General features: G+C 39.5%; 1 protein-coding gene across 1 annotated transcript; it reads right to left on the minus strand.

The window, feature by feature from the left end:
- Nucleotides 1–263: 263 nt before the first annotated feature.
- LOC145770530 (ADP-ribosylhydrolase ARH3-like) lies at nt 264–4881 on the minus strand. The gene is made up of 6 exons (XM_082582202.1): nt 4621–4881; nt 3503–3608; nt 2770–2986; nt 2254–2435; nt 1832–1917; nt 264–1260 (listed from the first exon to the last, which is right to left on the minus strand). The coding sequence occupies exons 1-6, from the start codon at nt 4799–4801 to the stop codon at nt 959–961; spliced, it is 1074 nt and encodes a 357-aa protein (XP_082438328.1). The 5' UTR covers nt 4802–4881; the 3' UTR covers nt 264–958.
- Nucleotides 4882–19156: the final 14275 nt, after the last annotated feature.

Here is a 19156-nt window from a genome sequence, read left to right on the forward strand (position 1 = left end):
TTCATTTTTTGTAACAGTTTCCCTTTATATATTAAATTTTTCTGAAGGTGTTGCGACCGTGCCAAATTTCTCAACTCAATAACTTACTTCGGTCACAAGCACGTTTTAACGTTCGCGTTTTGTCGCTTCTACCTTTTTCTCGACCTTTGCTATTTTTGACGTGTAGCCTATTGTTTTTGATATGATGGTCAGAAATAAAGAACAACTGAACTGAACAAAACTCGATCGTAAAAAGAATTTAAGTGTTATAATTGATGACAAAATGAAATAGACAGAGCGCATAAAAAAACTGAAAATACAATTACGAAAATTTACTTCTCCAATACGGTATTATAAGCTGGGACACAGCTGACTCTTCCTAACTTAAAATTTTGAGAGCCTTGCAAAACAATGCTCTGAGATGTGTGGCCAACTGTGAATACAATTCAAAACTTTCTCCCAAATATAAACTGTAGGGTGTCCCACTTTTAGGCGACTTTTCAGGAAATAACTAAAAAACAAAAATATATAATGAAATAACTCTTTTTCTGTTGCAGTTAACGTTTCATATTGTATTGACACTAAATAGAAAATCGTTCCTTCCGGTCATTTGGCGCAAGTTCCTGCTCTCTAGCTCTTACCATATTTGTGATAACGCCAAAATAGCAAAAATTCGCTAGCTGGCGCATCAAGATGACGTCATAATAAAAAAATAACGTCATTTTTGAAATCAGTGACGAAAATCCAGTCAGAATTTGAACCGAACCTAATTTTCCTGAAAAGTCGACTAAAAGTGGGACACCCTAATAAACTGGTTTTAACATAATAGAGAATATTCATAAACTATGAATAACTAGAAAAGGCAATGTTTAAAATTCATTACACTGAAGGCACTTAATTTAGCTTAAATACTGCATTACAATACGTTTTTGTGATAAGAAGCGATCTAGATCTAATGACATTGGAAAAAGTCACAACGCTACTGGTTTAGTCTCTTCGATACAATATTAAATAAATCCTTTGCCATATTCAATGTGACATCATCCGCTTCACATGCAAACATCCAATAATCAGGGATCATGTCAAAACCGTAATAAGCTCCAGCTATGGCGCCAGCCATCGTGCCTATGGTGTCCGTATCACCACCTAACGATATGGCAAATAAAATAGTTTGCTGAATTTTGGTAAAGGAACTTAATTCAGAAGGCTGCAATTCAGCAAGGCAACACAGAAAGGAAAAAAGCGCCGCAGACACAGCTTCTGTTGCTTTCACTCCGTTACCTGAAAAATTGGACAATTTGAGTTAAAATTGTCAAAAAATCATGATCAGCAATAAGCCAGACTGTCGTTTGTAGTTCTATTTAAAGGAGCTAACCCAAGCTCAACGACACAGTGAAAACGCCAATTCGACATGCATATAAGAAACTACGTACAGATCACGTGCTTCGACGAGTAATGCAGCTTCAGTGTGGCTGTACACAGAAAGTTGCAAATACCTTTGTTCAAGACGGTACACAATCTATTGCATAAGCCTAGTATGGTTTCTTTGTTGAGTTTTGCATTTAACAGCATGGTTGTTGCTTACTTCACAAATGTACATACGGTACTTACTATATTAGATTTATATTATTAGACTTACTCAACTTAAATTAGCTTGATATGAAAAATCATAATCTTGGAGGCTACCGGCCAAGAGAAACCTTTATTTATGCTTTTTATCAGCAACTATCATATTATATTGAAATCGATGTGAAATATTACGCACCACAACAGAAACAAAAATAAACATCACAAACAATGAGTTGGTTGTTACATAGATTGGACATACAGTAGATTAACATAATTGACAAACCTATATTTTCGACAATTTCTTCTTCAGAAGGAACAACTTTTCTGCTTAAGATTTCGTGAATATAATCAAAACGCTTTGTGTAAGGCCTGAACAGTAATGAAAGTTAACACTAAAAATAGCATTCATTAAAAATAGAAAAAAAGCCATCATATGATAAAACAAGAAATTATGTCGTACTGGTGCTTCATTAAGCATTTGTAAAATGTTAAAATAGATACTGCAAACAGGAAGCACATTGCATTTACTTTCAAGACACAAGGTCTATTGTTTTTTAACTGCAACCTAAGCCCAACAAGTATAGATGCCTGTATGATACAAAATAAGATACATATGCTGAGTGCTAATATTAGCACGATAGGTACAAGAATCACAGTAGTTATAAAACCTTTTTAGTTTCTGTTCTTGAACTGGGCCATGCTTACTTGACAGTTAATGGGTCTTCTAGTCGATCAACCAAATGCTTCAGCTGTTCCCAAAACTTTTCCCACGTGGTTGGTTGATCAGAAGTACATGAAAGAGCAGCCTCAACTGCAGTGGCTTGTAAAATTGCACCGTTTACCGCATCAACATGATAATGTGTGATCTGTGCACTTAAAGAAGCCACCTAAAGCAGACAAATATATTACACAACTTCACAGGATTCTTGAAATCATTATTCAATTATTAAATAGTCCTCTATGGTTTCCAATGGTTACTTACTAATGCATGAAAACAAATTACTTATACCAAATCACATGTAACTACACAGAGAAGATAGGTAAGTGACATAATAAAAGTCAAGGTTTAGAGATGAAAACAGTCTATGGTAAATAAATCCACTTTGAAAGTAGGTTAGTAGTTAACGGTTGTGCATAAAATTGTGTAATGGTTGGAACTCATGACAAAAGGAAAACGTAAAACAATCATTTACTAACATACTAACAACAACTTTGTAGTACCTTTTCTAGTTCTTCTGGCTGTTTATAATAGTAAAGACCAACAGGGAAAACTCTCATTGCAGACCCGTTACCAAAAGATCCCCGACCTTCAAACTGTTCTTTTGCCGCCAGGTATGGTTCTAACGTGTAGTTGCTTTGTTGAAGTTTTTTAAATACAGTTATAACACCAGCACCATATCCACGGCATCCACCGGACTTAAAATATGTTTCTGAAAACCTGTAAAAACCAAAACAAAATTAACTTTTAAGAGTAATTGTTACCGATAAGTCAAATTCACAAAGTATAATTTTTATGTACTGTATATATATATAGCAAAAACTCTGTTGCGTTGAAACCAGTTAAAGAAAGATGGAACTTGTTATTGAAAAGAACCACTTTGTTATTGAAAAGATGTGTAGGAGATAGCTAGTCGTCGATGGTATAAAGATTGACTTCGAGCAAAAACTTTAGAGTTTTATGTCAACTATCATTTTGTAAACAAATTTCTATTCATAAATTTATCTTTTCTAAAAATAAAAAGTTTACTGCTGTAGCTTAACTGGTTAACAACCAGCTCTGAATTGACACTTCCTCTTGGCATTGATATCAGTGTTCAAAAGTTTAAATTTTCATCTGATCTTGATGAACTGGTTTGTGTGAGTACTTCGCAGCTTTTGTGAGCTCAAAAGTAGAACAAAATGGATAAAAGTTCATGAACACACTGTACACACATAGAAACAGATTTCATCTTACCTAGAAGCAATATTAGCAGGAACAAAACCATTATCCGATATTAAGGATTGTCCAAGCACATGAGCCATTTCAGTATCATCAGTGTATTGTAATAAAGGGCACTTACCTATATAGATGTAAGAAGAAAAAATAACGCATATTATATAACATATACCGTACTGGTAAATTAGTTTAACAGTTTTTTTTGCATTGTCAGTCGAAAAACATAAAATAACATGACGATGGTAACTCAAACAAAGATCAAATTTAATAGTATAAAATTGTGAAGAACATAACATTCTCTTTACTCGTTTTGGTTATCCCACTTGTGGACAGATGATGAATATATAGTATACACGCAAGAAAACTTTTACAAGAAGGACGACGTATAGCCTATATAATATACGGTACACATTTTAACTGTTGACAAAAAGACAGTGCCGTTTATACACACAAAACTTTCAGCAATTCTTTATTTTAATATTGGCAACATTATTGTGTTGTGCACTGGGAAAACCACCAAACTGAAAAACCATTTTTCAGAAACACATTTAAAGTAAAAATTTTCTCTGAAATTAATGCCGTCTTGTAAGCTAAGCAAAACAAAAATAGTCGTCGTTCTCAAGTGGATAAATGTGTATTTAATATTGTATCCTTGCCAAAATTAAATGTTTGTTATGAACTGCAACCCTTCTGCATATTTTCATGTGACCTGTGAAATACTTTTAGATCACCAGTTCAATGAATAAACATTACCGTATCATACATACTTTGTAATTTACAAAAAGTAAAATAATGTATATACATACAGTATACATGAAAAAGTAGGCCTATAATGACATTTGCTATATTTTAGTGCAATACATAATACATCTGTCGACTACATACTCTAGTGGTGAGAGTGCTGGCTCAGTATCCGAAAGGTCACCTGCTCAACACCGCTCAAGAGCACGTGGTTGGGTCTTTGACAATACACTTAAAGGTATGCCTGAAGATGGTGAAAAAGATTGGCTTCCTTACCTTCCATCCACTTAATCTACATCTTCAACGACCGGGCATAAGCATGGATATGACAACAACAGTGCTATTGAAATTCTTCACAATTTTATCTCTAGGGCCTAGACTAGCCTATACCGTACCATTTTTATGACGTTTTTGTAATTTTTCATCCATTGTAATAAGTTCACTTAAGGAAATAGCATCCCACAAATTTTCATACTGCCCTCCAATACAATCTCCAGCCAATGCTGCTGCAAAGGTTCCTTTGTACTTTAAGAACAATGCCGAAGTCTCCATATAATTGAGCTTCAGTTTTAACATTGAGACAAAAGCACTTTTTTTAACAATTTTAGATGTATTGTCTAGTCAATATCGTACAATATATATTTTCAAAAACTGATGTCAATCTAAATTGCCAAAATGTGATAATTGAATCTCAAATAACTGCAAAACTCACATTTCATATCAATAAAACATTGCCAATACTAAGGCCTAAGGGGGCAGAAACTTACACTAAAAGTTTTGATCTAACCCCCTCAAAATATGGAGATACATGCAAAAACACCAAAAATCTTATTTTTAGCCCTGAAAAATAACTTTTACTCCCTTGAACATGGGAGTTGAAAATTTTGGATGTTTCAAATTTTGTTACTGTTTGTGGTACCTAAACAGACCACTTTTCTGATATAATAAAAAAGTGCCTATTGCTTCGCTGAAGTCTTCTAGTGTCACATCAGTTTTTTTCAAGGCAGACCTGCAAGTCATTGTGTAGGTGTGAAATTGGGGGTTGCTGTGTTTATTTTTTTACCAAAACGTATGGCTGGATTTTGGAATAGATGAGGATGTACAGTATAGGCTATCTGGCTTACTGGCTATTATTAGAAAGACAAATTGTAGCCTATGAAAAGTAACGCAGGCTACAATTTGTCTTTGTAATACCGGTATTGATAATTTCAGCTTAATTGAGTTTACATAGCTGTCTAGCCTACTTCTTTTGAGAATCTTTGTCTTCATTGGCCAATGCAAGGATTTGAGAACAAAGATCTTTGTGGCATCTTTAGACTTAGTTTCTGATAGTGTACTTCATAGTAGTAGCCTAACAGTCTTCTGCAAACTTTCTTGGATTTTTTTAATGCGAATTCACACACGAAGGCGCTTCTTTTAGTAACCTATAGGCTTTTTCATGGACGATTCAGACAACAAACTATTATAATGTAGTATTAATTTATGATTTACTTACGGCAAAGAAGCTTCTGGTAGATCTCTGGCCCCTCCAACAATTAATTCATAGTTAATAAGGGGACGTTCAAATATTACGTAACGCTTTTTTTCCGAAATTTCACCCCCCCCCCCTCCCCCATGTAACGCCAACGTAACGCTTTTTTCAATCCCCCCCCTCCCCCATGTAACGCTTTTTCACTACAAATTCAGCACAAAAAACTTCCATTCCGTACTCGAAAGCATTACGTACGGTAACGTTTTGCTTGAACCCCCTCCCCCCCAATGTGACGCTAACGTAACGCTTTGCATAAACCCCCCCCTCGAAGGCGTTACGTAATATTTGAACGTTCCCTAAGTCAAAAACCTACTTCTAAAATCATTACTATAGATAGGCTAGGCACTGTTTTCAAATTTTTCCTGTCTATGTAGTCTTAGCGTATGCTTGCGTTTTGGTTTCCAACTTCAAAGATGTTTCCAATTTGTCACAGGAATGCTTTAACAATAGTTGAAAAAAACTTTCATATGTAGCCTAATTGTTGTCGCTTGTGCAGCGCTTTGCCTTAGGCTTACACATATTTCTGGGCAACTGAAAACGTTTGTAAGCTTATAACATAAACTTCAATGCAGGTTGCAGGGCTATCAAGATCAAGCAACTTTGCAGTATTCTTTAAAGTGCTACGAGCATGTTTCAATATACCTACGAGCATATCTCAAATAGGTATTTGCTGTCAAACCTGCAAGTACCGCAGAATAAAATTCTACTTCTAAAAAATCACAGCATAAATGTGACGGAAACTGCATAAAAGCAATGCTAGATAGTGGGCTAGGAAAGATAGCTTGCTCTCCTTCGCTCTGATTGGCTGAGCGTGGGTCCCACGAATTACCCATAAGCCCCATAAGTACCCATAAGCACCATAAGTCGCGTCGAATTACCCATAAGTCGCGTCGAATTACCCATAAGCCCCATAAGTCGCGTCGAATTACCCATAAGCCCCATAAGTAGCGTCGAATTACCCATAAGCCCCATAAGTCGCGTCGAATTACCCATAAGCCCCATAAGTCGCGTCGAATTACCCATAAGCCCCGTAAGTCGCGTCGAATTACCCATAGGCACCATATAAAAGTAGCATTGAATTACATAGAAGTAACGTCGAATTACCCATAAGCCTGTATAGTGTAGAGTGTAGTCTATAGCCGTCTAGAAGCCTAGTAGTCGGCTGCATAGCCGAGTGGTGAGGAGCACTGGCTGGCCGTTCCAAAATATAGTTCGACACCGCTCAAGAGCAGGACACTTGAAGGCATGCCTAAAGGTGGACACGAAGATTGGCTTCGTTGCCTTCCCGTCCGCTTATGTGTAATCTGCAGTTTGCTGCAGCAGATGGAGTGTTTTGTCCGATAAAACACCTTAACATTGGGAAATTTTCCCTATGAACCAGGTGACTGCAGCATAGCAATCGTTCTCGCACTCAGCGAGAGACTTAATTCTTGCTTTGAACTTGATAATTTAAAGAAAAAAAGAATAATGGCAAGGGTGGGAATCAAACCCGTGTCACCAAATTCAATAGCCTTTGCCTTAACCACTCAGCCACGCAAGCGCTCGTGAAATCTTCGCTTAATTTGTTTATATGGGTAATGTTTCGAGAACGCTCACAATATTATCACTTTAGTTTGTTTTTATTTCTGACCATCACAACGAAAGAACAATATACGACAAACTTAGCAGAGGTCTATAAAAGGTAGAAGCGACAAAACGCGGACGTTATAACGTGCATGTACCAAAGCAGGACAATCAGTTTAAGTGACACGATCGCAAGTCGCAACAGCGACTTGCAGATTACATATACGCTGACATGAAGACGTAAGTAATTCCACGTTGCTTATGGGTAATTCGACGCGACTTATGGGTAATTCGACGCGAGTCGAATTACCCATAAGCCCCATAAGTTGCGTCGAATTACCCATAAGCCCCGTAAGTCGCGTCGAATTACCCAAATGCCCCATAAGTCGCGTCGAATTACCCATAAGCAACGTGGAATTACTTACACCTCATGTCAGCGTATATGTAATCTGCAGGCTTTGGTATCGTGCACGTTATAACGTCCGCGTTTTGTCGCTTCTACCTTTTATAGATCTGTGCTAAGTTTGTCGTGTATTGTTTTTTCGTTGTGATGGTCAGAAATAAAAACAAACTAAACTGATAATATTGTGAGCGTTCTCGAAACATTACCCATATAAACAAATTAAGCGAAGACTTCACGAGCTCTTGCGTGGCTGAGTGGTTAAGGCAAAGGCTATTGAGTTTGGTGACACGGGTTTGATTCCCACCCTTGCCATTATTCCTTTTTTTCTTTAATTATCAAGTTTAAAGCAAGAATTAAGTCTTTGGCTGAGTGCGAGAACGATTGCTATGCTGCAGTCACCTGGTTCATAGGGAAAATTGTCCAATGTTAAGGTGTTTTATCGGACAAAACACTCCATCTGCTGCAGCAAACTGCAGATTACACATAAGCGGACGGGAAGGCAACGAAGCCAATCTTTGTGTCCACCTTTAGGCATGCCTTCAAGTGTCCTGCTCTTGAGCGGTGTCGAACTATATTTTGGAACGGCCAGCCAGTGCTCCTCACCACTCGGCTATGCAACCGACTACTAGGCTTCTAGACGGCTATAGACTACACTCTACACTATACAGGCTTATGGATAATTCGACGTTACTTCTAGGTAATTCAATGCTACTTATGGTGCCTATGGGTAATTCGACGCGACTTATGGGGCTTATGGGTAATTCGACGCGACTTACGGGGCTTATGGGTAATTCGACACGACTTACGGGGCTTATGGGTAATTCGACGCGACTTATGGGGCGTATGGGTAATTCGACGCGACTTATGGGTACTTATGGGTAATTCGACGCGACTTATGGGGCTTATGGGTACTTATGGTGCTTATGGGTACTTATGGGTAATTCGTGGGACCGGCTGACGTTGCTAGGCGATGGATCGATCTATCGGAACGTTCACAGTTCACATTGTCAATTTCGGTAACCGGCCCTGCGTCAAAAGCCTTTACATACAGTGGTTCCCAAACTTTTTCTATTCGCGTACCATTCATGATTTAGCAATTTCATACAGTACACGCGTACCATGGTACCACCAACCAAGCTCGCAACCAGGGGGGCATTTGCCCCCCCCGAAATTTTTTGACAATTTTTTAAGCGTTCTATGCAGTATGAAATGTACTATACGTCGTACACGTACAGCCATACTGTAGAGTGTAGACTATCGAAACCGAAAGTAGGCTACGCTCAGGGGCGCCGAAAGCGGGGGGGGCGGATGCCCCCCCTGCCCTCAATTTTTCTGCAGATGGAGGGGCAGGGGGAGCAATGGTGCCTTTTTAAAATCATATAAGCTACTGCACATTTTGCAATATAACAATTTCTGCTATTCGCTTTTAGCCAAATTATAATCTTTCATTTTGCCTTAAAATAATATTTACAGCACAAAATTTTGCAACACAGGTAACAGGCCTTAAGACTCTTCTTTTTTTTTCGGCAGCCATCGTGGCCTACCGGGAGCTCCTTCTCGGCGGTCAAACCTGCGTGCTTGGAGGCTAAAATACAAAATAAAAATAACGATAGCACAAGTAAATAGAATTAACTTGCAACAATGCTAAAATGATCACTTAACGTTGTTGAAGTCTGGGCCTGGGCGACGTCCTACAATAGAATCGTTGCACCACGCAAAAACTGCTTTATCGAGATTGTAATCCAGTACAGCGGGACCATCTAACGGCACTCGCACGAGTGTCTCCAATGTGGCTGATTTTAAAGAAGTTCGCCACTCCCCTAGAATTCTTTTTAGCAACGAAAAACAACGTTCGACATGTGTTGACGATGACGGCAAGGTAATAAAATAAGTATTTCAATGATGTGAAGGACATTACCGGTACTAAAAGAAGCATAATTTTTGCAAAATCTAATCAAAAAATGTTTTTCGCTCGGATGTCAACTAACCTAGTTCTCCTTTTTAACAACGATTCAATGTCCGACAACATCGAATCGACATAAAAACGACAATATTGCCAGCCGATGTAAATTAGCACTTCGGATTAAGACTTTGTTAAAATAGGCTAAGCGTCGGGAATTACAAACAAGACTTACAGCGCTGGTGATCGCAGATGGATATATTCCATCAATAAAAAATATTCCTGCACAATGCAACAGTGGCAGTTATGACGCGCTGACCTAATTTTGCGTCACTCTTTGACACTAGGCTACATATTTTCGACAGTTAGGCTAATCCACGATCATTCTATTGCGAAACTAAATAATTGGCTAGAAGAGACCGGCGGCCAAACTTGGCCGATTGAGGAGGTAGCACCGGCGGTCATTCAAGCACTACTTAGCGGCCATGGCCGCAAGCTGCTTTAAGGCTTGACAGTAGGTTACATCATTATAACATAGCTGGTCACAGCGGTAAACCATAATCTCTTCGTGGGAAAATTGTAACATAAGATTCCCAAATCCGTTCGTCTGTATATAATGACCGAAGAAACACACACTTGAACTTCTTTTCAAACAGTGTATTTCTGTAAAATTAGCCCGAGGCTATCGAAAACGAGGGGGGTGCAACGCCGTACACCACTGAAAACTGTCACTACAGAACAGATTACTTGGATAAAAGACGGAACCTTTGTCCAGCTAGCAAGCACTAAGCCAACAGTTAAATGTGCGGCCAACTTTCAAACAATCATTTTACGAATGACCAGAATAGATAGCAATATCTCAAACTCACATATGCAGTACTGTGACGCAATAATGAAAGACAATTATGAAGTCATTCAAACAGGTGTTTAAAGCTGATGTAATATTTCCTGTTTAAACAGGTTTCAAACTGAAACAGGCCCAAACAAGTCCAAACAGGTTTGACACAAGTCTATGAACGATGGTGCAATTTTGGCACATTTTCTAGCAACTTCCATGACGTAATATTCAGTAGACTTGAACGGTTTTTATATGACGTTTGAATAGGTGAACCATTGTCTGGAACATAGCGGCCCCTAGTTATGACAGTCTGACATGGCATAACTAAAAAAGAATTGACGACAATTGTGAGCCAATGAATAAAAACACAGGATACACTAATTGTTTGAATCACTCACGTTTAAGTTAATAGGCAAATACAAAGGGCATGCAAAGAATGAACAGCAATAAGAAATAATACACGACGATACATGAAATTGGTACCATAGGTACACGCTAAAATGACGCTATATACAATTGTTGCGATAATAACCGACTGTTCTGGGGTCAGACAAGGGTCGGCCACCGCAGACAAAACCAGGCTCAAACCCTAACACTTAGGTGTTCTTTACGGGGGCGAGGCACGAAATATCTCTCAACACGTAGTCTACTTTCACTTTCCCCGTACTCTCATCATAGTTGCAGACGGCAACTTTGGCTCTACGAACCACAGGCTTCCCTTTCCTAATTTGTGGAACTACCTCATGCACCCTCCCAAGTTGATACTTCCCACGTTTACCAATGTCTTGGAGAAAACCTACCACTACAAGTTGACCAGGCTCCAAATTCTCGGCCATTTTTAGCCATTTTTTCCGGCCCTGAAGACCTGGCAAGTAAAAATCGATCCATTTACTCCAAAACTGCTGAGAAAGTGACAAATTGAACTGATAATCCCTTCTTAATTGGTCACGATCATGTGGTTGCCCAACAGCACAGTATGGGTCTAAGTATGGGGTCAAAAGTGAGGCAGGGGTGATGACAGTAAAATCCCTAGGGTCGTCACTCAAAGGTACCAAAGGGCGTTCGTTCACGATCCGAACGGCACTGCCTGTGTACGTAAGCAGTTCAATAAAATTGGGCTTACGTATTGAAGAGTCCAAAATGTGAAAAAAGTACTTGGTCATATCGGCCACGAAACCAAATCTACTCAGCCGAAATCCAGCCAAGAGATCTGCCAGAGGATTTAACAAATCAGGACCCGAAAACATTACCTCATTAACACAAGTTCCTCGAAATTCAGATTGTTTTAAAGCCTTCTTCCTAAAAGCAGCAGCTCTATCTGACGCCAAAACAAAATTGTTAGGTAAATCAATATCTTCCTTCAACGGAACAGGTATCTCAAATCGACCATCTTTCAACTCAATATTCGGTTCAACAAGTTCTCTAGCCAAAATGTCATTGCAAGACAATTCACAGGTTTCATTTTGCAAGGTCAAATCCTGAATGACTTTATTCAGGTCTGCTATTTCCATATCACGAGACTCAATTTTACACTGAAAGCCAGAGATGACATCCAACTCTGAAGACGTCTGCACTCTGCACACTTTAGCAACGCTTTCAACTAAGGGTGACTTACCACCACAAGCCAACCAACCAAGAGGAGTGAGTAAAGCATGCGGTTCACTGCGATTTTCACCAACACGTTCTTCTTTTGCCCACATCAAATAAGCGTTGTCGTTTCCAATCAGTACATCTACAGTACTACAATCATTCAAATGAAACATATTCACGTCATGAAAATGACGGAAACTACTTAAATCCTGCTTATGTGGTAAAGTCTTAACATCGTCAGCCCAAGCTGGGTTAACCACCGACGTTATATCACAAAACAGTTCATCAGTCTTTAACGACTGGATGTTGAGTTTAACAAGGTCAGCACAAGTAGGTTTCTGACCAGCCAGAGTATCCATTTTAAACGACGCTTTATCATACGGTTTAAGACCAAGTTCGCACACCAAGTCACTCGAAACAAAAGTCAACTGCGAACCAGGATCATGCTGACAATACACCAACTTCGATTTGCCAGTCATTGGATTCAAAACACGAGCAGCAGTAACGCGGTTAAAAGCTGCTTTAACATTTCCAATCTTAACATTACGCACAGGAACTCTGGCACCAGTATCATCTTTGCCAACCAAATCCAGAGAATCACGTGACGTCACATAAAAGTCATGCAGAAGAAAATAGTGTTTCCTATCGTTGGTAGGTCCACACTTACGACAGTTATTTGCATGATTACAGTCTCTAACCATATGCTGGCGCAAACAATTCAAGCATTTGCCAGCTTTCACAATGACATCTCTCCGATCTTTAGGTGTCAAGCGCAAAAATTCTTTACAATTAGACAAAAAATGATATTCAACTTGACCACGTGACGAACAACAAAAACATGCCGGCAGGTCTTTACGTCTAGCCTCACCACCGCGCGGTGCGCCAACAGCAGTCGAGTACTGCGAACTTCCTGACATGACATTATCATGGGGTTTTACAGACGTCTGCCTAACCGGACATGAAGGCAATTTTCCTTTGCCAAACTTTTTAAAATGCTGCGACTCACCAGAATCGCCCTTTAGCATAATGCTAAAATCAGTCGACTTGCGCGTTTCCTCCCGTACTACAAATTCAAAAAAACTCTGAAAAGTAGGTTCCTCAGTGCTACCATACTGATCACCTAAAAAGTCAAGATAACGCTGCTTAGCGTCAAACGGGAGTCGCTTAGCCAAATCCAAAACAAAACGTCCTTCTAATTTATCACGCTGACCATAAGCTTTCGCGTAAAGCAAACACTGCGACAATTCATCTTTAAACTCTTTCAAATCACTGGAAGAGATCGAAGTCAATTTGATACCATAGCGATACTTTCTAATTTCTGGTTCTGCGAAAAGACCTCCACGAACTCCAAAACGTTGGGACAAGCGAGCTAACGACATTTCTATCCTGTCTTCCTCTGACAAGCCAGGAGTGTCGGAAACCAAATTAGCAATCGTTTGTGCAGCTGTTCTAACACAAGCTGCTTGCAACAAAGTCAAACGAGTTCCCTTAAAGGGCGAAGCTGCCATCAAGGCCGTAACACGATTTTTAAAGAAGACAAATGGCATATTATTACCATCGTAACCAATCAAGGCCGCCTTATCGAAGAACGTCCTACTATTTTGGTATTCAAAAAAGCAATCCTGCTGTTGAGAACTCGATTTAGCGGGAGAAGACAAGCTATATCCCTTAAGGGGCTGAGTGGGCTCAGTCACATGTACAGCCCGATCACGATCCTCAAACACGTTAAAATCAGGAGACACGATACGCCTCTCACAACCACCCAAATTACGTGTAGCTGGGCGATCAGCAACTAGCGGCGCAGAAAACTTTGAAGGGGGCAAAGCATTACTGCTAATGGCGGCCCCGTGACCTGTACGCTCTGGGGGAGGAGTTCGGTTGTAATTTGCAGACCTTGGCTCTACAGCCTTCGGAAGACCCTTAGCCGCGGCCCCGAGACCTCCTGAAACAGCTTGAAAAGATGTGGATTGTACTGGTCCACTTACAGATTGAACAGGCGTCTGGAAAAGGTTATGTAAATTAAACTGTGATTGATGTTCACTTCTGGAATGCCTAGAAGATCCCTTCTTAGAGCTACGCCGGGAGCCCACCTCTGATCGATATTCAGCTAATGCCACTTCCTTACGTTGTTCAGCCCTCAACTGAGCGTCTTTGAGTGCGAACGCAGCAGCTCTCGCTTCGGCTTTCGCGGCAGCCTCAGTTCGTACGGCCTCAGCTCTCATGGCAGCCTCAGCAGCTCTCGCTTCGGCTTCGGCTTGTATCTGGAGCTCCTCTCGTCTTAGCTGTAGGTTAATTTGTGCCACTATCCGTGACGAGCTCTCAGACATCCTAGTGCTTACATTTGAGGCGCTATCCTCAGGATGTATGTCAGCATCCAACCTATCTGAGAACTCACTTTCTTTTTGTTCGAAGTTATTTTTTAACGAGTTAAATTCGGGATCTACCCAATCACGAAGTTCTGCTAAGATTGCAGAGTTAAAAATTTTACTCAAGAGAGCATGGAAATGCAGCAATTCCTCTTCTAAAGTAGATAAGTTAGATCGAAAAATTAACAGTTCCTGCTTATCACTCAAAGAACCTAGGGCCACAGAAATTTTCCCAATTTGAGTCAAAATATCCCGTCTAAGATGCCGGGCCTCTCGAACTGACTTAGCCTCATCGTTAATGGGTCCCTCCCCAGAATGGCCTGCCCGACCGCAAAGAACATCATCAGGCTTAAACTCAGTCGAGTCGACGGCGGTCGAGTCCCTGTCACCACCGAGTGTAGACATATTAAATGTTAGGGCTAAATTTAACAATTAAAAAATTAAGTTACACAAACACACAAAATTACAGTAGTTATAAAAAACTTAACTGCAAAGACCGTAAAAATACAAAAAAGAATTTAAATGCACGATACCGTAGCTGTACGAGTATGTGAAGTCCAAACGTCCACAAAACTTGCTTGGATTCTTCCACTTGAATCTTCAAGCACAGATGGATTGCCTTTAATATTCTTTCTTGCCAATAAATGTCAAAGTTATTTTTCTTCTGTACCAAACTGAGAAGAAATGTCTTCAATTTTCTTTGCTTCTTTAAACTACCAACCAATAAGATCTTCTTTTATTATTTCTTTGCTTATAAGTGCTTCTTAGCCTACCAACTAACAAACTTCGTCTTTTATTTTTTTGCTTCTAAGTGCTTCTGTGCCAAACACTAGACAGAGAATCGTCTTTTATTTTTTATGTCTTCAAGTGCTTCTTGGCCTACCAGCTAACAAGAACTCGTCTTTTATTTTTTATGGTCACAGCGGTAAACCATAATCTCTTCGTGGGAAAATTGTAACATAAGATTCCCAAATCCGTTCGTCTGTATATAATGACCAAAGAAACACACACTTGAACTTCTTTTCAAACAGTGTATTTCTGTAAAATTAGCCCGAGGCTATCGAAAACGAGGGGGGTGCAACGCCGTACACCACTGAAAACTGTCACTACAGAACAGATTACTTGGATAAAAGACGGAACCTTTGTCCAGCTAGCAAGCACTAAGCCAACAGTTAAATGTGCGGCCAACTTTCAAACAATCATTTTACGAATGACCAGAATAGATAGCAATATCTCAAACTCACATATGCAGTACTGTGACGCAATAATGAAAGACAATTATGAAGTCATTCAAACAGGTGTTTAAAGCTGATGTAATATTTCCTGTTTAAACAGGTTTCAAACTGAAACAGGCCCAAACAAGTCCAAACAGGTTTGACACAAGTCTATGAACGATGGTGCAATTTTGGCACATTTTCTAGCAACTTCCATGACGTAATATTCAGTAGACTTGAACGGTTTTTATATGACGTTTGAATAGGTGAACCATTGTCTGGAACAATAGCATGATGCCCTTCTTTGTATACCGTACACTTGTAGGCCATCATTAGGCTACTCAATACATAGTGAGCTGATAGATTAGCATTATTGCTATATTTTATCTTAAAACTTGAAAAAAAATGGCCTTTTAGTAAACAAATGTGCCCTTTTTTCGTAATCTTGCCCCCCCCCAGTCAAAAATCGTTCCGGCGCCCCTGGCTACGCTGGTTGGAAGCTATGCTAACGATTTTGTTCGATAAATTAGGCTGGCATCCTCAGTATCTGTTTCGTTAGCGTATACATAATGTCAGCATCCATCGTCACCATAAAAAGCGTTTAAAAACAACTAAATAATTCGAGATCAAAAGCAGCTGCGATAGCGTGGTGAATAAGCTACTCAGTTGGAGTTGGGCTTAGGCATTTGTAAATCTGATTTTAAATGAATTCTTGAAAGTGAAAGGCCAGCAAGTGCGATTGATGCGGAGTCAGCAATAGAATCCCAAAAAGAGTTTTATCCAAACATTTACAAACTCTTGATAATTTTGGCTACACTTCCAGTCACAACTGCTTCTGCAGAAAGAACATTTAGCTGTCTACGACGCTTGAAAAGTTACCTCAGAAGCACTATGGGGCAGGACAGGCTTTCTGGACTAGCTCTCATGCAAATCCATCGTACTCAAATTCCAAGCGCGGAATTGGTGTTAAACGAACTTGCCAAATCAAGTAGAAAGTTAGACATTATGCTCTAAATTAAAATGTAATTTTGCATTTGCAAAGTCAACTTCTTTGGGCCTACAAACATAAAAACTTGTTGAGCCAACAAATTTTTCAGGATTGTAATTTGTAATTACCGTGTTGAGTTTATTCATATGTAGGCTATCTGTTTGTTTATGTTGATGTAAATATAGGTTATTGATTAATTTATTACTCCAGTCGTGCCAATGCAGTTCGTAGCCTACAGATGTTGTAGTTTATTTGTAATCGACTGAACACATTACTGTGATATCGTAATTTTCTTCCTTGGGTAGTCATAGCTAAATGAGAAAAGGTTACAAAGGCTAGTTTCCTTTAATGCTGTACTAAACAAAAACGTGATTGACATAAGTTATGACCACTGAACCGTAACATGGTAGTGCCACACACTCTATCAATGGGCGTGGACATTAACATAAAAATGTCACAATGCATCATTTTAATGTTTGTTCTTTGATAAAAATTAAATGCCCCCCCCCTAAAATATTTGCTGGTTGCGGGCCTGCCACCAACGACGCTACAACCAGAAAATCTCAAAAATATACAATAAAAGGCAAGAAAGTTTAACAAGTTTTAGCACAGCGCTTCAAGACTAAAAGATTTTAATATTAGACTAAATAAAATTACAGTAAGCTGTTAAGCTGTCGGATTAGTAGAAGACCCATGAATAGGGTGCACTACTACTGCTACTATCAGTAGCAGTAGCAACATTGAAAACTGAAAAGTTTTGGCTTTTCTGTTAAACAAGCTAGGTCAGAGGTTCTCAATCTGTGCGTCGCCGCGCTCTTGGTGCGTAGTTTTAATTTTTCAAGGGCGTTGAGCAATGATTCTGCTTCGTATCTAAACTCAATTGCATAATAAAGCGCTCACAGATATTGTTATCCCCTGACATGTGCATGAAAACTCATTGCAAAACTGCAGCAAGTGCTTATGGTTTAACAATCACATAGCGCAATTCTAAATTTATTTCTTCGCGCGACAAACAAAGGCTAGAGAGCGACACAAATAAATCAAAATGACTGAGATTCAGAGATGTACGTACGGTACCTATACGCCGCAAATTCTACGCCGCATACTTGCGGCGTAGACTTTTTGTTTACGCTAACGCTTGCAGCCACATTTTTTTGGATAGTTTATGTTTGAGGCTACGCCGTAAAGTTTTCGCGGTTTTTTAGCGCATAGCGTCAACGCATACTTTTTAATGTCTTTTTTTTAGCTAAGTTACAACACGCCAATAGCCTACCTTCCAGCGCTGCAGTTGAAAGAATGTTTTCAATGGGCAAAGACATATTGGAACCAAAATGTCAGATGAGCACTTTCAGATGCTTGTGTTTCTACGTGGAAATTCAAAATAAAACTTGTTTGTTTCGAGTGGTTTATACAGTGACGTTTGGTGGCTTAAACCATTGGGAAAGCAACTTGGAAATATGCTGCAGCAAGGTAGTAGGCACGAGGGGCGTAACCGTCGGGCGAAGCCCGAAGGCGTGTTGCCGAAGGCAACACTTCCAGCGGGGGGTCTGGGGGGCCTCCCCCAGAAAATTTTGAAAAACACTTCCAATTTGGTGCGCTCTGAGAGCATTTCCAAAACAAAATCTTCGGACTTTCCCAGTCCGAGGATAAAGATTCAATCAATCAAACTGGGACTAGTCTAGAATGTTGGCTGCTTTTTTAGACTGAGCACAAAAACTTATTGTCAATGTCATCTGTAAGTATTTACGACATGCATTGGACTGGTGCACTAGTAAAGAGCAAATAATTAGCCTATAAATTAAGCTAGTCCATTCTTGAAGAACACAAGTATGTTTGCTCTGAACTTGTGATGTCAGTCTGTTGACCCAAAGAATTTAAAAAACACTTGTGCTGTTTCAGTACTGGTTGGTTAATGTACCCTTTGGAATTGCATGTTTTATTGTAGAATCTATGATTTTTTTGGTAAGAGAACCAGCTTTATTTTCAGCGTACTCAGTAGCCTATAGTTACAAGCCCGAAAATTACTCATGCGTAGAGGCTGTATTCCTTTCGCCTGAAACCAAAAGCAGCCGCTTTGAGATACGCATTGACGTCACTGGGAAAGCAACTTTAACCATAACACCAGATAACACATCTGATTGGCTAAGCAGCTGGTGTCGTTTTGCAAAACGATTGAGGATTGGATAAAACGAAGGCGTTTTTCAATGTAGGGTAAGCAATTTTGAAAGTTGATTTCCCTGGAGCTTCAGTGATGGTTTCTGACAAAAGCGTTTGCGTTAATTGGCATTTATAGGCAAGACATGCGGTTTGGTGAGGACTTAGACTACTCACAAGCGTTACGAGTAATTCTAGTCACGAACACAGTAATTTTCAAGTTAAAATAGACTTGATAAAAATATTAAGAAGTTAAACCTAGAATTCAGTCATTATATTTTGCATAGTTTTCGCTCAGGTAAGCACTGCTTTCCTTGCTTTCCCTCACCGATCGTCACTGGGTTTATACTGTACCGTGTGAATGTTTGGCACCTAGCAAACAAA

This window comes from Aplidium turbinatum, chromosome 5 (assembly GCF_918807975.1).
Source record: "Aplidium turbinatum chromosome 5, kaAplTurb1.1, whole genome shotgun sequence".
NCBI classification, from domain to species: Eukaryota; Metazoa; Chordata; class Ascidiacea; order Aplousobranchia; family Polyclinidae; genus Aplidium; species Aplidium turbinatum.